Source organism: Petaurus breviceps, unplaced genomic scaffold (genome assembly GCF_028583685.1).
Source record: "Petaurus breviceps papuanus isolate PSGF00001 unplaced genomic scaffold, PetGlider_PUasm1.0 189, whole genome shotgun sequence".
NCBI lineage: Eukaryota > Metazoa > Chordata > Mammalia > Diprotodontia > Petauridae > Petaurus > Petaurus breviceps.
In genome coordinates this window covers 30,134,066-30,152,678 of record NW_027185809.1, presented here as the reverse complement: position 1 = coordinate 30,152,678, position 18,613 = coordinate 30,134,066, and the positions used below count along the sequence as shown (strand labels likewise).

At 37.2% G+C, this 18,613-nt stretch overlaps 1 protein-coding gene and 1 long non-coding RNA gene across 4 annotated transcripts in view; one reads left to right on the top strand and one right to left on the bottom strand.

The window, feature by feature from the left end:
* Window positions 1-18,613, bottom strand: part of LOC138164391 (prostaglandin reductase 2-like) — a 51,397-nt gene that overhangs the window by 17,652 nt on the left and 15,132 nt on the right. The window contains exons 3-4 of one of the 3 annotated variants that reach the window (XM_069092162.1): window positions 7,708-7,826; window positions 79-270 (exon numbers count right to left, since the gene is read on the bottom strand). In XM_069092162.1, the coding sequence (XP_068948263.1) occupies window positions 79-270; window positions 7,708-7,826 (311 nt within the window). The remainder of the gene's footprint in view (window positions 1-78; window positions 271-7,707; window positions 7,827-18,613) is intronic. The other 2 variants (XM_069092163.1, XM_069092164.1) reach the window with 2 other exon arrangements.
* Window positions 1-18,613, top strand: part of LOC138164392 (uncharacterized) — a 54,349-nt gene that overhangs the window by 25,426 nt on the left and 10,310 nt on the right. The gene's annotated exons all lie outside the window — the stretch shown is intronic.

Sequence of the window (18,613 nt, the reverse complement as noted above, 5' to 3'; positions counted from 1 at the left end):
CTAAGCAGTATCAAATTCCAAGGAAAAAATGTATTCAGAATTATAGGAAATATATATGCACTGTTTATTAGAGATTACCTTTTCAAGGTTATTTCCTTCTAAAATAGCCTTAGTCTGCCAGGGCCAATTAAAAGAAGTCACAAAATCGCCTTTAGCCAAATTTGAATGTTGACTCTCTTCTATAACTCCAACACCTCCACCATCAACCACTTCAGACAGCTGCCAAGGTTTTATATAGTGAACACCAGTGTCCTCATTCATCCTACAACGCTGAAGAACAAAAACACTGATTAGGAGAATTCTGAAAATACTTCTCTTTATGTATATATCTGGAAACCATTAAAAGGGGATATACTGAACAGCATTGAGAAAAAATAAAATATTGTTGAGGAGGCCATGTGGTGCAGTTAGTAAGAGCGCTGGCCCTGGAGTTGGGAGACCCGGGATCAGTTCCGGCCTCAGATATTTAACACCCACACAAAATACAGCTGGCCGTGTAACCTTGAGCAAGTTACTTAACCCCAATTGCTTAAAAAAAATTAATAAAATAAAATATTGTTAAGTATGACGCATTCCTCTGAAATAAAAAAAACAAAATATCATCTTCCCCTTTCCTTCTTAGATACTGCCTGTTTAAAGAATATCTCCCTTAAAAATATAACTAAAAATGCCTGTTTAAAGGATATAGAGGATTTTAAATATCCTCATCATAATCCTAATGAAACCATGAAGTATTATGTCACAGATTCTTTCAATCCCCAAATCTGCAAAAAAAAAAAAACAACCCCAAAACTTCTCACACATTCCCTGCTTCCCAAAGCTCTATTACTCAACCTTTTTCCTCAAAGAGGAACTGCTTTCAATTCAGAACCCATTGATAGTGCCACAGTCAAAAAAGGCTTTATTGAAGTGGATTAGGTATGGCTATTAAGATATGTCCTTCTCATTAAAGTCATCAATGTTAACAAGGAAAATCACAACTAAAGGGTTGCTTCAAGAGTCCCCAGAAGGGGGCACAATTGGATCCTACTCAGCTCTACCAACAAACTGAACAATTCCTAAAGAAGTTAAATACTAACAAGATGAACACAATGTTCTGGAGTATTTTAAAAATTTGTGATTAAAAAGAAAACAACTTTAAAGGATTCAGGCTTCTTTCTTGCTTCTCTGAAACATGACAAGCTATATATACATAAATATGATAAAGACTTGTTCCTCTCAAACAGGAAAAAAAATGTCATCAACGATGGCTCAAAGTCACATGATTTATTGCATCAGGTAGTTCCACAGAAATCAATGAAGATCTCCCATTTTAGCAACATTACAAAATAAGGCGTATGAAATATACCTAAAGAGGAATTACTTAAACTTTGTTGATCATAGTGTTATTTATTATAATGACCTTTGGCAAACAATTTTCATAAGGTCATACAAGTTATGAGGTGGCTAACCAATGCAAACACATAACACCTTCAAGTATGAGAATACTTGACCACCTGGACAGAAAGAAGAAACAGATGAAGAGCTTGGGATATATCACAAGCTTGGCATAGAAGCAAGATATATTAGAAACGGGGGACTTCAATTATCAAGCAGAGAAGCCAAGAATGACTTTTCTGCCTTAGGGCCAATTTCATCCTTCAAAAGGTGGAGGAGCCAACAAGGAGAATTTCTACTCTGAGTCTAATTCTCACTAACAGGGAAAATCTGTTTGCTGAGGTAGAAATGATAGAAGCCTAGGTAGAAGTGACCACTTCCTATGAGAGCTTGTGATAGAGAAGAGGAAATCTGGACAGTATGTATTATTTACTCTGAATTGGAAAGTCAGAGTTTAAACAGTTCAGAGGAAACAATGGTAAGATCCCATGGAGTAAAATCCTTCAGAGGATGTTAGCCCAGGAGGACAGGGAGATATTTAAGAGTGAAATTTTCATAGCCCAAAGAGAAATGATTCTAAAATGGACTGGAGTGAGAGACACTTTACAACTACTGCAATAGTCTAACCATGAGGTGATGAAGCCCTGTACCAAATGTTGTGGCTCTGTAAATGGGGAGAAAGGGAGAGGTTGTTGATTCATAAATGACCAGATTTGACAACTGATTGGATATGAGAGCTAAAGGAGAGTAAGGTGTGAACAGTGACATTGAGGTTACAAACTTAAGAGAATGGAAGGATGGTTGTCCTCAAGGGTAACAGAAATGTTTGAAATGGGGAGGTTTGGGAGAAAGATAATGTAAATGAAACCTTTCTATGTCTGTTCCACTTGTTTACTGCCCCATCCAAAGCAAAAAGGTAGGTTTTTACTCTCCTGGTTCTGGTCCCAGGAAGCAGAGCTTACCCTCCACGGGGTTTCTCCCACATGGTGGGTATGCAGGGAAGAGGGATTTTCCCAGTCACCTTCACTACTATTGCTGTGGGTGCTTGTATCCCAGCTAGATTACTCCTGCTTCCCCTTCCAGGTCAGAGGTGGGGAGCTTAGGAGCTTGCACAGCATAAGAAGGAGAAGGAATAAAGGATGGCAAGGCATAGGAACTGGGAGAGTTGTGCTGGAGACAAGCCTTTTGAATGTCTATTATGGGCAGGGTGAGATAGGATCCATCTTCCTACCCTATGACTGACTGATCACAAACCCCTTGGTATGATCCCTGTAATACCCTACTTTGGAGACTGGAAGTTCTAACAGTTGTGTGGTCTTCCTGATATTACCTACTCCAAGGTGAAAACTATAGCACTTGGACGCCTCCCCATCCTGTGTGATTGTTGTCCTGTCATGAACTTACAAGAGGTTCACCCATGATGCCAAGGGCTTGCTTCCCTCTTGACATCATGATGATACCACTAGAATAGAAGCTCCTTTTGGGAATGAACTGTTTTTTGCTTTTTCCTTGTATTCTTAGTGCTTAGCACAATGCCTGGGACTTAAGAATCTAATGAGTGTTTAAATGAATGAGTAAATTATACAGGCTGGCTGGGTCCTTTGTACACATTTTCCCCCTGTTGATATCATCTGTTAATACATCAGTTTCATTTCCAAATATACCACTCCATACATCCTTACACAGAATCATCTCTCATAACAAAGAACAGGGGGGAAAAAGTACCACAGCAAAAGCTAATCAACACATCAGTCCAGTTTGACAGTTATTAAGTGTTCTATAAGCACAGTCCCTCTGCCTCTGTAAGTAAGAGAGGTATATTTTCTCATATCTTCAGGAACAAACTTGGTCATTATAATTACATAGCATTCCTTTCCACTTTTGTGATCTTTCCATATATACGGTATATATGTGTACAAAAACGTATATATTTGTTTCAACTTATTTTATTTTATTTTGTATTTTATTTTATTCACATGACTTGCCTTGGTTTCCTCAATTCTTTTCACCCCTCAGTTCTTCATTTTGGCAATTTCTTATGGTACATATTTTTTCCATTTCCATTTTCCATTTTTCCATTACACTTTTGTGTCTTGCAACTTTGCTGAACTGATTAACTGCTTCAATTAATCAAGGTTGATTACTGAGAGTTTTCTAAATTAATCACAAAATCTGCAAAATGCAATAACATTTCCTTCTTTGGGTGACTTTCAGTGTTAGTATCGCAGAGACTGAAGTAGTCCATGATTCAAATGCAGAACACCACCACTCAAAAAACATTGGTATTAAAAATATTGGCCTTTGGAAATGTTTTGCATGATTTCACATGTATAATTGATATTGTATTTTTTTCTCTTATTGTATGGGGGACATAGGATAATTTGGAACTTGAAATTTAAAAAGAAAAGAATGTAAAAAAATAAATGGTAGGTTGAAATGTTTTTTAAAAATATAGACCTTTGTCTCATAGAAAAGGTTGGAATCATTAAAAACAAAATAAGAAAAAAACTGTGTAGTTTCTCAAAGGGAATATAGCATGTTATCCCCTCATCAATTTGGGGGTCAACTGATTTGCAGTATTTGTTCCAAACATGTACTGATGGATAATCTTTATGCTGTATGTCCAGCTGCATATGGTAATTTGGTCACTAGGCCAAAATTTTTTAGAACTGTGGATTGCTTTTAATAGGCTCTCTAATTAGAGACTTTTATAGTAAGATCAGAGTTTGTAAAACAAAGATGTCCATAATCAGCAGTACTATTTTATCTAGGTCTAGAAATGCTAGGCATAGCAAATAAGAAAAAATAAATGAAAGGAACAATCATGGGCAAAGAGAAAACAAAATTGTCACTTTTTACTGATGACATAATGGTTTATTTAGAGAAGCTATATAGTCAACAATCAACAACTTCAGGACATAGAAGAATAGAAAATAAATCCACAAAAATCATCAGCTTTCCTGAATATTATGAACAAAAAAAAGGGGAAGAGAGAAAAAAATATATTTACATAACAATCACATGCATAAAATACGAGAGTCCAGCTATCAAGACATACTTTACAGTAATAAATATAGACTCAAATAATTGGAAAGATGGCTAGGTTAAGATGGTTAGGTTAGAGGGGCGGCCAGGTAGCACAGCGAGTAAGAGCACCAGCTCCAGTGTTGAGAAGACCTGGAGATCGAATCCCGGGCTCAGACACTTAGCACCCACCCAGAAATAATAACTGGCCGTGTAACCTTGAGCAAGTTACTTAACCCCAATTGCTTTAAAAAAAAAAAAAAAGATGGTTAGGTTAGGAAAGCTCATGGTTAGGCTGTGCTAACATAATGAAAGTTACAATGATACTAAAATTAAATAAAGTAACCAAAGAATTATTTTTCAGATGAAGAAAAAAATAATAAAATCTGGAGGAACAAAAGGTTAAGAATCTCAAGGGAAATAATGAAAACTGAAGGAATGAAAAGAAGTTAGTAGTACCAGATCTTAAATTAAACTACAGAGTAGTGATCACTGAAACTCTTTTAGTATTGGATTAAAAAAAAACAAAGAAAAGTTAACCAGTGGAAAAGAATAGATGTAATCAAACATAGTAGCATAGTATTTTATAACCCCTAGGACACCCAACTACTAAGGCAAAAACTCTATTAGACAAAATTGTTAGGTAAATGGAAAGCAACCTGGGAGAAATAAGATATAGATCACTTTCTCAAAATAAGATAAGTTCCAAATGGACACAAGACCTAGATTTAAAAGATTATATATACCATTAACTAGAGGAGTCGGGAAAGAGATACTTTTTTACAACTATGAGAAAGGGAGAATTCTTGACCAATACATAAAGATTATCATAGAAGAGAAAATGGAAAATTCTGATTAAATAAAATAGGTTTTTTTGTACAAAATAAATGCAATTAGAATTAGATGGAAAGCAAAAAAAATCTTCACAGCAAATTTCTTTGATAAAGGTCTGAGATCTAAGACCTATCCAAGGTGTATATAAGAACTAAAGCCATTCCCTAAGCCATAAATGGTCAAAGGAGATGAACAGGCAGTTCTCAAAAGAAGAAGCAGACTACCAACAATTATGTGAAAAAAAAATGCTTCAAATCACTAATAATAAAAGAACTACAAATAACAACAACTCTGAGGTTTAATTTCATCCAGTTTCATTTTGTCATAACAATGACAAAATTGGAAAATTACAATTATTGGAAGTGTTATGGCAGGAAAGGCACACTAAAGATCCATTGGAAGAGCTGTGAAGTGGTCTAATCATTCTGGAAAGTGATGTGGAATTATATACAAAAAGTTGCTGAACTGTGTTTATTCACTGACACAGCGATACCACTATTAGGCTTATGCTCCAAAAAGATCAAAGGAAAAGGACCAACATGCACAAAAATATTTATAGCAGCACTTTTTTGTCATAGTGTAGAACTGAAAGCATAATGGTAGTCATCATTCTGGAACGGCTGAACAAATTATGGTATGTGAATGCAATGACCTCCCTGGCTTCCTTTAAGTCCCAAATAAAATTTTGTCTCCTACAGGAAAAGCCTTCCCCATCCCCTCCAAATTCCAGTGCCTTCCCTCCATTAATTATATCCTATTTATCCTGAGTATAGCTTGCTTTGCAGATAGTTGCTTGCATGTTGTTCCACCCATTAGACTACAAGCTCCTTGAGGGCAAGGGACTACCTTTTGCCTCTTTTTTGTATTTCCAGAGTATAGCACATGTTGTTGTTCAGCTGTTTCAGTTGTGTCCTACTCTTGCTTGTGTTTTGCTTTTTTGGAGGGGGAAGGTAGGGCAATTGGGGTTAAGCGACTTGCCCAAGATCACATGGCTAGTTTTCTGTGTTAAGTGTCTGAGGCCGGATTTGAACTCAGGTCCTCCAGCCTCCAGGGCTGGTGCTCTATTCACTGCCCAATCTAGCCGACCCTGTGTCTTACTCTTTGTGACCACATTTGGGGTTTTCTTGGCAAAGATGCTAGAGTAGTTTGGCATTTCCTTCTCCAGCTCATTTTATAGATGAGGAAACTAAGGCAAACAGGGTTACATGAGTTGCCCAGGATCACACAGCTGCTAAATATTTGAGACTGCATCTGAACTCAGGTCTTCTTGAATCCATACCTGGCCACTGTGCCACCTAGCTCTCCATAGCATATATGCCTGCCACACGTAGGCACTTAATAAAGATTTCTTACTGATTATTTTGCCATAAGAAAAGAGCAGAGCAAAGGGATAGAATTAAAGAAATCAGAGAGGACTTGTATGAACTGAAACAGAGCCAAATTAAACAGTGACTATAGCATTGTAAAGGAAAACAAGTGTGAAAGATTAAATAACTATAACCAATGCAAAGACCACTGATAAAGACTTGGCAGAGATGTGATGACCGATAGGTGCAGAACAAGACACATATTTTCAGAAACAGTCAATGCATGGCTTTGTTTTGAATAACTATACTTATTTGTTACAAGAAAAGACTTTTGGGTAGAAGAAGGGGGGGAACTGATAACGAAAGAAGAAAGGAAGGAAGGAAGGAAAGAAGGAAGAAAGGAAAAGAGAAAAAAATTAAGAAAAAAGTATCAACAAATTCTTTAAAATAAAAGAAGAAATAAAAAAGGGACACAGAAAAACAGGACAGTGTTAGAACTACCATGTTAAATCTGAATGATATAAAATAACCAAAAAACATATGTATTAGAGATTTCATAAGGAATCTTCATTTCCTAGTCTTTCTATAGAAAATGTTTATTTTTATTGATATTTATTAAGTTCATAATAAAAAAATAAAATATTTTTAAAGGGAGGCTCTGCAATATTCAGGGCTAAACAAATTCACTACAATGTCCACCACAAATAGGAAAATTCAGAGAACTTTCCTCTCCGTCAGGAATGCCACTCTGACTTGACCTCTGTGCTGCAGCACCTGCATGAAGAAGCTGGAGACGGCTCAGAGGACCATACACCTCACCTAACACTAAAGGCCACAGGCCTATAAGGAAAGGCTCTCTCTCATCTCCCAAGGAGTCTCATCATTTTGACACATGCAGGGAGACACTTTGTCAGAGGAAAGCCTCTGTGGCGGCATTTTGTCTGACTAAATCAAAAGCTTTTTTATAGTCCACAAACAATGAGCACAGTGGAATTTTATATTCTCTCTGACTTTCCGTCAATGGTGTGATGGCTAAGGTATGGTTCATGCTTGTAGAAGCCTAATTGTTCCCTTCTAATGCCCTTTTCAATAATGCCCTATATGCACATGGAGCTTATTCTCATGAAATTTATTATTATTTTGATCAGAGCACCTTGCTACTTACCATATAAGGATCCACAGACAGAAAATGAGTTCGGACTTTTACTTGTCCCTCGTTTAATTCATCTGGTAAATTAGCCTCTTCCATACGGAAATTCTCTGCCACTGGGTTGCCATTTTTTCCTAAAATAATGTTGGATAAACAAAAGAGCAATAAAAATACTTTTGAAAATCATTCTTTGAACTATCCTTTTCTACTATAATTCCCTTTAGCAGTCATTCCCTTCTTTGCTTTATATGCCATTTCCCGTCAGCAGCTCTGCTGGTTTCCACTTCACTGGACATCAGGCCTCCCCCAGGATAAGCTAATCAAATGATACCTCACCACCATTCAGACTGACACGCTTTTGATAATCAACACCTTCTCAACTCCTTCAGTTTCCTCTCCCCTCTGATTAGAGGGTTGAAGCAAAGCAATAAGCTCCTCCCAAAACCTTCCTTTATAGAGAGCTCAGAACTTTGCAGGTAATTAATTGCATTTGCCACCAGCAGTTCTGCTTGGTTTCCAATCCATGAAACATCATGATGCCCCCATGCTGGGCACCCCTTAGTGCTGCACTGCTGCTCTCCCTGGCCCCTCATTAAACTTCCTACCCTCCCCATTAGATTATAAACTGTCCCTGAGGACAAAGACTGGGGTTTTTGTTTTTGTTTTAAATCTGTATTGCTAGTGTTTTAGAAGGGATTTAATAAATGCTTATTGAATTGAAATGAATAATGCCTATTTTTGAGTTGTTTTCTGATAATTTTACTTTTTTTTTTCTTTTTGGAGGGGGGAAGGTAGGGAAATTGGGGTTAAGTGACTTGCCGAAGGTCACATGGCTAGTTTTGTGTTAAGCGTCTGAGGTCAGATTTGAACTCAGGTCCTCCTGACTCCAGGGCCAATGTTCTATTCACTGCGCCACCTAGCTGCCCCCAATTTTTTTGTTGTTTTTTGGAGGGCAGGGCTATTGGGGGTAAGTGACTTGCCCAAGGTCACATGGCTAGTATGTTTTACATTGGGTGTCTGAGGCTGGATTTGAACTCAGGTTCTCCCAACTACAGGGCAGGTGCTCTATTCACTGTGCCACCTAGCCAGCCCTCCTGTCAATTTTAAATGACCTACTTAGATCAAATTATTTTCCAATTACTGCTGATTTTTTCAAAAATATTTCTTTGAAACTACAGATTTTATAACCAGTGTTACCCACAAATCTTTTGACATATTTTTAAAAAGTTTTATTGAAACATTTTATTTATTTCAAAGTCATTTCTTGGAATCCTCCCCACCCCCAACTCTCCTAACAAAGAAAAAGAGTTAAGCAAAAATATCTGATATAGGCAGCTAAGTGGCACAATGAATAGAGCACTGGCCCTGGAGTCAGGAGGACCTGAGTTCAAATCAAGCCTCATACAACTTCACACACACACACAAACTAGCCGTGTGACCTTAGGCAAGTCACTTAACCCCAAATGCCCTCCAAAAAGCAAAAAAAAAAAATCTGATATAGAGATTACATCTGACAGCGTATATAACATTAGGCCCTGGAAGTTACCTACCTCTTTACTGTGAGGAGGATACTAAGATTCATTATCTGTTTTCTGGAATCTTTATTTGGTTTTTCAATTATTCACTGTCCAACTTCCCTTTGATTTTTTTCATTTATATCACTGTGATCCTGTTGCATATCTTGTTCTGCATCTGTTCACATTGCCCTGAAATGAACATTTCCTTGTTTCTCTGAATTCCCCATTACCATAATTTCTTAAACTGTATTTTAATATAAATTGTTTCCTTTGTAATACTCTGCATTTTATTTTATTCATTTATAAACAGCATTCTCAGAAATGTTCAGTAAAAAGATTAAGAACCCAGGTATTGAGAGCTCCTTATCTTCACCCTACAACTTAAAAATTGCTTGCTTACTTGGAGCACTGAGAGCTTTAATGTTTTGCCCAGAGACACACTTATCATTTCTTAAAGCACAATAATATTCCATTATATTCAAATGCCATTCTCCAACTAATGGGCACCCACTTTGTTCCTAATCTTTGAAATTCTCAGGGTGATATTTTGCCACATGCTTGACTTTTGTTGCTATATGATTATAGAGGATATATGCCCAATGGTAGGATCACTGAATCAAAAGGTATGGACAATATAGACAGTTTTTTGCATAATTAAAAACTGTTATCCAGAATAGCTGGACTATTTTACAGCTCTAAAAACAGTATATTAGTGGGCCTGCCTTGCAAAGACCCAACAAAAATCAACTGTTTCCAATTTTTTGGTCAATTTTTCCAATTCAGTCAAAGGAGACATTTGTAAAGTACTTAGCACAGGGCCAAAAACTATATAAATGCTTATCCTCTCCCTCCCCCAATTTGCATGGTGTGAAATTCAACCTGAGTTGTTTTCATTTAAATTTCTCTGATTACTAATATACAATTTGAAAAGCTAATAATAATAAATATTGATATTGTCATTTAAAGGTTGCAAAAAAGTTACTTACACAGTGTATTTCATTTTGATCTCCCAAAAACCTTGGGAGGAAAGTGTTATTATTATTATTGTCCCCATGTTACAGAACAGGAGATTGAGGCTTTAAGAGGTTAAGTGACTTGCCCCAGGGCAAACACCTAATAAACATTTAGAAATGAAATCTTCCTGACTGGACCACCTAGGTTCCTTCTGTGTTTATCTGGAGCATATTTTGAAATGATTTATTATACCTTGAAATTCTTTTGAAAACTATTGTTCACATCTTTGAGCTGATCTATGGGGGAATACTTCTTGGTATTATATATTTGTATCATTTTCCTATGTAATTCAGCTATCAGACTTTTATCAGTAAACCTTTCATTTTTAAACTACCTAACCACCAGTTTTAAAGTTATAGAAGCATTCAGAAAGGAAAAAAAAATTTGTGTTTTAGTTGTCAAGATTTAAAATTCAAGACAACCCCAATTCTTCCTGACTCTGTATCCCATCTTCTTTCCATTCACAATATCAGTGATGTGTGTAGGAAAAATCTCCCATCTTTATCTATAAGGATGATAATTTAAATCTCATCCAAAATGTAAGAATTTAAATCCTTAAAAATAAAGAATAAGTAGACAAGAAACACAGAAGAATGTGTGGTTATGAAGTAGATGCTAAGAATCACAGATTTAAGCACATATGCAAACATTAACTTGTTCGCAGTGAAAATGCAAAATCTTTGCCCAATGATTGTCACCACACTACCGGAGGAAATGAATATCACCAATTCTATTCTAACTATAAAAGAAACCAAAAGATATCAGGAACTTGTAGCTGAATAGGATAGCTGACACATTTTCAGAACTGAAAATTAGGGAGTTGGCTTCAATGCACCTCAAAACGCAACAAGAAACATCATTTTGTGAGACATTTGGTCATCTTCCATTACAGTGCTCAAGAAAAGCATAACAAAAAGACGACTGAGAAGATAGTTGTACCTTTGCAACAACATCAGCTGCAAAAGGTTGAGAAATTCTACAAAGAACTTGGTAAGACTCTCCATATTAAATAAATACAGTGACTTCAGAACAAATGTTTGGTTTTGGGAAATCGGCCAAAAAATATGTTGGAAAACATGACTCAGAATCAAGCAACAGTGACAATCAGTCCAAATGTCTCTAGAATCCCTGTCCCCTTCTTTGTGGTGGTTTCTTCTGTTTCTGCTCCAGTCTCCTAGCTCCATGTGGTTTCTCACAGCCTCCAGCTCTAGCTCCATGTCTCCTAGGAACTGGGCTCCTCTTCAAGTCTATCTCCTGGACTCACTCAATTTGACTTTTAAGGTTACTCAGAGGTAAGGGCTGAGTATGGCTGTTGCTTCCTCTCTGATTCACTCAAGGGACTAAGTATCAAGAGAGGTTTAAATCAAAGTAGAAAATTCAGTCTTCCAAGAAGTCCCATGCTTAACAAAGCTAGATTTCATTAGTTCATTGCCAGAGTCATTCTCAAAACACTCTTTATTTCCTAACTCTTTCAATGACATTGCTAAAATAAAAATACTTTTGCTAAGCCTTTGCAACTAAGGTACCTCCCAACTATCTCTCTGAAGATCTGTGCAATGGCCCATCTAAATTTCTCAGAGCCTGGAAATCATCCTTGACTATATCTTTGAGCATACAGTATATATGTACATTGTGTACATATGTGTAAAGTGCTACAAAAGCACATCACCTTACACTATAGAAGGAATTTCAGGTGGGTGAAGTAAGAGATGAAGGAAGAAGACAACAGATGAAATGGAAAAGGTGCAGTCAAATGCTAGATTACTGTTATTACAAGAGTGAGAGGAAAGAAGCTGGAGGCACCAATTGCAAACAGCTATCTCAAGGAGTTTAGATACAAAAAACAGGGGAGATATGAAATGAGAGTTAGTGAGGAAAGAAGGAAAACATGAGGATTTGTGGAGGATGGAGGAGACACAGGTGTATTGTGTAGAGAGCAAGGAAAGAGCCAATAGAGAGAGAGAGAGAGAGACTGAAGATACAGAGTAGGAATGACAGAGGGTACAATTTATTAGAGGAGACTAGATGGAATGGCATTGCTTATACATGCAGAGGTACTTGCCTTGTGGCAAGCAGCTGGGCCACCACTTTTTAAAAAAAATTAATTTATTTTTATTTTTCAACATTTATTTCCATAAGCTTTGGAGTTTTAAATTTTCTGCCCCCCTTTCCCTTCACCACTCTCCAATATGGCATGCAATCTGATATAGACCCTACATATATATATTCATATTAAATATATTTTTACATTACTCATATTGTAAAGAAGAAACAGAATCAATGGGAGGAACCAGGAGAAAGAAGAAATAAAACAACAACAATAAAAAGAGAGCAAATAGTCTGCTCTGATCTGCATTCAGACTTCATAGTTCTCTCTCTGGATGTGGACAACACTTTCCATCACGAGTCTTTGGAGTTGTCTTAGATCCTTGCATTGTTGAGAAGAGCCAAGTCTAGCAAAGTTAGTCGTTGCATAATGTGGCTGTTACTATGTATAATGTTCTCCTGGTTCTGCTCACTTCACTCAACAACAGTTAATAGAATTATTTTCAGGTTTTCCTGAAGTTCTCCTGGTCATCATTTCTTATAGCACAATAATGTTCCATTACATTCACATACCACAACTTGTTCAGTCATTCCCCAGTTGATGGGCATCCCCTCAATTTCCAATTCTTGGCCACCACAAAAAGGGCTGCTATAAATATTTTTGAACATGTAGATACTTTTCAGTAGTTCCAACTTTTCATGAGACAAGGGCAAAGAGATAGCAGAAGGCATCTGAGTGATAGGAGGAAGGGAGAAGAGGGAGCCCTATACAAACAGCCTCAACTTTTTCAGTAAAGTATGAGAAAAGGTTCTTGGCTAAGAGGGTCTCGGGAGAGGAAGCCATGAGAGGTTTAAGGAGGGATGAAGAAGTCTGGAAGAGCCACTGAGGAGAGTAGGATATTGAGTTGATGAAAGAAGTGTAGAGCAATTGCCTAGCAACAGCAATCAGCTGGAAAGGAGAATCCTTAAAGGGAATGGTCAAAGAAGGCTGAAATGATTTTAAGAAAATTATTCCTTAAGGATGTGCAGAAAATTAAATAATTACTGTTCTATTTAATGAAGTAAAATATTAATTGAACTTTACCCCGAGCACCATAACAATGTTTTACCTCCTTTTGGAATTTTATCTATTGCCACAATAAAGCTACAACTCCCAAAGTGCTTGGTCAAGAGAGATTTTCAGGTTCTTAAGGTAGCAGTGTTTCTTTCTAAGAAGAAATACTAAATTAGGATAATCTAAATTTTAAAAAAAATTGTTTCTGGCAGGATTGTGACTAAAATACAGAGTATGAAATTTATTCCTACAACTTGGTAAGATCTTCTAGGTAATCCTATTTATGGTTGACATTTGTGTTGATTGCATCAATTCCCAGAACACAGCAGGGTCTCCTACATGAGATCCATAATCAGGAAAAGAGTTCACAGGAAGCATCAAGTAAATGAAGAATGCCCCCTGTCTGGACTGATTTATTTTATTTAGCTGCACTTTTTTGTTACAAGTGAGGGAGGAAATGACCATTTTATTTTTTTTTAAATGTCCACTGTTAAGACTATGATATTTAGTACAATGGACAACCTACATAGCTAGTCTATCAGGACATACATATATCTTGAACAGACACCACAGATGGACAATGAATTGGGCCCAGAAATGAATAGAAGGAAAAGAGTAAATCAGATTTCAGTTGGACTTCCCCCCCCCCCCATTTTTATACTGACCTTTATGGACTAAACTAAAACGAGAACTTCCATATATGCAGTAGAACAGATAGAACTGTACATGAAACTGAATCTCTGTTATGTACAGATTGCTTTTCTATTTAAGTATATATTAAATCAAATATATTACTTTCAAAGCTGTCTACCTTTTCTGTTGATCTTTTTGGCCTTTCTCTGTCCTCTTCTATGCATTTCAAAAATACGTTTTAATGATCTTTTTTTTTTTTAATGGCAATGCTACCTTTAACTCCTCCTCACACTCAAATTAAGAAGAAACTTTTGAAACAAATATGAATAGTCAAGAAAGACAAACTCCCACAATAAATGTGTCCAAAAATATATGTCTCATCAGCAACTTTAATCCATTCCCTCTCTGTCAGGAGGCAAGTAGTATGCTTTATCACCAACCCTCTAGAATCATGGTGGGTCACTGAACTGACCAAAGTTATTAAGTCTTTGAAAGTTGTTTGCCTTTACAATGTTGTCATTGTATAAATTGTTCTCGTTCTGTTCATTTCACTCTGCATCAGTTGATGCAAGTCTTCTTAGGTTTCTCTAAAACCATCCTGCTGGAACACATTTGAAAAAATGAACAGTGCTTTTTGTGACCCTCAAACTTTTCTCTGAAACAAAGACTGACCTTTAAATCATCACCATTCCATAATTGCTCAGAAAAGTACGGCCTAACTATATACACAGGAAGAATCTTGTGGAGGGAGAAAGCTAACTGCCCAGACAATTATATGCAGCTGGATAGAAAACCAATAATGTGATCAACCAATGACAGCCCTAGTCAGTGGAAAAAGCAGTCAATATGGAGTAAGACCTGGGTTCAGCTTTGTTAAGTGACTTAATCTCTCTGGGCCTCAGTTTCCTTACTGGTAAAATAAAGAAGTTGGACTCAGTGACCTCTAAGATCTATTTCCCCTCTAAATCTATGAACTTATGATCTTATATCTTGTACAGATCCTGCAAATGAACACGGGGTTGGCACAGTGGGCATAAGTAGGCTACATCTGCTTAACTGGCATAAAAGATAACATCAGAGATATGTAAGCAGAAAAGAAAATGAAGCTAGAGCAAAGAAATTAACAATCCATAGGCTACACCAGCACCATGTGATGTCAAGAGACCTAGAACAAAGTTCGGTTCTTTTGGCAGGAGTACCCATGTTAATGAGATTACAACTCCAATGAAGTCTTAAAAGGTTACCTTAACATATTAATTTTCCATAGATTCTATGATTAAAATAAATCATAACCATAAAATTGTAGCACAGAATGATAAGCTTTTTCAACTTAAAAAGGCCCTTAAGGGTCATCTGGTTCAAAACTCCCTCATTTTACAGAAATGGAGGTCCACAAGGGCTAAGTGATTTGCCCTCAATTATATAAGTTGGTGGCAGAGCCAGCACTAGTATCCCAAACCTTATGATTTCTAGTTAAATCACTCTTTCTACTAATGGTTTTTTTTAATTTTTCAAATGCTTTATTAACTTCTGCTTTACATCATTCATTTCCACCAGATTTTGAGTTACAAATTTTCTCCCCATTTTTCCCCTACCCACCACCCCAAAATAGCGATCCCACTGGATATCCCCCTCCTCTAATCTGTTCTCTCCCATATTTTCTCCCATACCCCTTTCGACTTTTCCAGTGGATCTCTATGCCCCAGTGCCTGTATATTTTATTTCCCAATTACATGTAAAATAGTATTGATAATAGTACATATATATTTAAATATTTGATTTTAAAACTTTGAATTCCAGATTCATTCCCTTCCTCCCTTGTCACCCACCCTTACTGGGAAGATAAGCAGTTCAGTATAGGTTGCACATGTGTGGCTAATGCAAAACAATAACATAGTAGATATATTGTAAAAGACTGACTATATTTCGTTCCCTCCTATCCCACCTCCCACTTGTTCTATTCTCTGCTTTGATCCCATCCCTTTTCAAAAGTGGGTGCTTCCAACTTCCCTCCCCCACCAGCCTGCCCTCCCTTCCATCATCCCCCCTCTCATCCCCTTCCCCCTTCTCTCCTGGAGGGTGAGATACCCTATTTAGTGTGTATTTCATTCCCTCCTCAAACCAAATTCAATGGGAATAAAGTTGACCCATTCCCTTTTGCCTTCCTGTTCTTCCTCTCAATTGTAACCATTTTCCCTTGCCTCTTCTATATGAGATAGTTTACCCCAATCTGTCTCTCCCCATCTCCTCTCATTATATTCCTCTCTCACCTCTTAATTTCACCTTTTAAGTATCATCCCTTCCTGTTAAATTGGTTCTGTGCCCCCTATCTATATATACCTGTAAACATATATACACATATTCACATAGGTATTCATATGCCCATATGCCCGCATATATAGACATATATCTATTTCTTTTTTTTTTTTTTTAAAGCAATAGGGGTTAAGTAACTTGCTCAAGGTTACACGGCCAGTTATTTCTGGGTATGGTGCTGAGTATCTGAGCCCGGATTTGATCCAGATCATCCCGACACTGGAGCCGGTGCTCTTACTCGCTGAGCCACCTGGCTGCCCCTAAGCAATTGGGGTTAAGTAACTTGCTCAAGGTTACACGGCCAGGCGTTTCTGGGTGGGTGCTAAGTGTCTGAGCCCAGGATTCGATCCCCAGGTCTTCTCAACACTGGAGCCGGTGCTCTTACTCGCTGTGCTACCTGGCCGCCCCAACATATATCTATTTCTATTCCCTTCAACTACTGAGAAAAGTTTCATCAGTTACAATTATTGTTTTTCCATGTAGGAATGTTAATAGTTCAACTTTGATAAGTTCCTTATGATTTCTTTCCCCTGTTTACCTTCTCATGCTTCTCTTGCTTCTTGTATCTGAATATCAAATTCTCTATTCAACTCTGGTTTTTTCAGCAAGAATGCTTGAAAGTCATCTATTCCACTGAATGACCATATTTTCCCCTGAAACATGATACTCAGTTTTGCTGGGTAAGTGACTCTTGGTTTTAATCCCAGCTCCTGTGACCTCCGGAATATATTCCAAGCCCTTCGATCCCTCAGTGTGGAAGCTGCCAGATCCTGGGTTATCCTGATTGTGTTTCCACAATATTCAAATTGTTTCTTCCTGGCTGCTTGTAATATTCTCTCCTTAATCTGGGAATTCCAGAACCTGGCTATAAAATTCCTAGGAGTTTTCTTTTTGGGATCTTTTTCAGGAGGTGGATTCTTTCAACCTCTATTTTGCCCTCTCGTTCTAAAACATCAGGGCAGTTTTCTTTGAGAACTTCCTGGAGGATGATTTCTAGGTTCTTACTTTGATCATGGCTTTCAGGTGGTCCAATAATTTTTAAATTATCTCTTCTTCTACTAAGGTTTCTACTAAAGAAAGAAAGCTCCCATACCTCTTGGAACTTCCAGCTCTCTTCAAGAAGCCTATCCTGATTCTCTTAGTTGTCACTGCCCTCTCCTCCTTCCCTCTGATGAAACTGTTTGATACATATTGATATATATTTGATATATATAAATTGATATATATGTGTACATACATACACATTTTTGAAAAGCAGTTTGGTCTATATAGATAGAGCTTCAGAATTAGGAAAACCTGAGTTCAAGACCCTCCTTTGACAATACCGGCTATGTGACCCTGAACAAGTCATATATAACCTTTAAGTGTCCCCTTGTGTAATTTAGAAAATGAATGGGTTTAATCAAGTTTCCCTCCCTAAAGGAGGTGAATACCTGAGGGGCTAGGAGGATGAAGTGTCCAAGATTTTCTGACATCCTGATTTCAAGAAAATAAAATATGTATTTAATGAAGTTCTGCAAAAGGAAAGTCTTTAGCCAGACCACTTCACTAAAGATCAAAGGTTAAGATCTGGAATGGACTTTAGAACCACTTTTGATAGGGATCCTAAGTTTTCAATTCTATTAAATTTTTAATCCTTTGCCGTAATATTCTATTTTTGTTCAGTCATTTTTAGCTGCGTTTGACTCTTGGTGACCCCAATTGGGGTCTTTTTGGCAAAAATACTGGAGTGGTTTGCCATTTCCCTTTCCAATTCTTGCTGCAGATAAAGAAACTGAGACAAAGAGGGCTAAGTGACTTACTAGGGTCACATAGTTAGTATCTGAGGTTGGATTTGAACTCACAAAGGTGGGTCTTCCTTATTTCTGGCCTGGCACTCTTATCTACATTGACACCTAGTTGCCTACTTGCCAAGATATAGCTGTAATAATAATGTGATGTCTTGAAGACTAAGTCTATGATATAGCTGTAATAATAAAGTAATGTCTTGAAGACTAAATCTATGACAATGGAGTTCGTGCTGGCAGGCCCACCCAGGGTGAAAAGGCTTGAATACCAGTTTACAATATAGACTCGGCCCCAGGACCAATCTATCTAAAGGTTGATTACTAGAAGATTGACTACCAAGTGAGGAATCATTTTAGCCACAGTAATTCCTTAAATATTTAAAAGTACTGAGAAAACCAAATGTATTTTACCCATTAATGGACTGGCTTTATTTTGTAATTTATTTTATTCTGTAACTGCCTACATTTTGTATAACCACCCAAGACTCTTAGTCTTGAAGTTCAGAAGTTCAGTTTTTCCTTCTGAATAAGTCTAAAAGCTCAGCTTTCCTGTA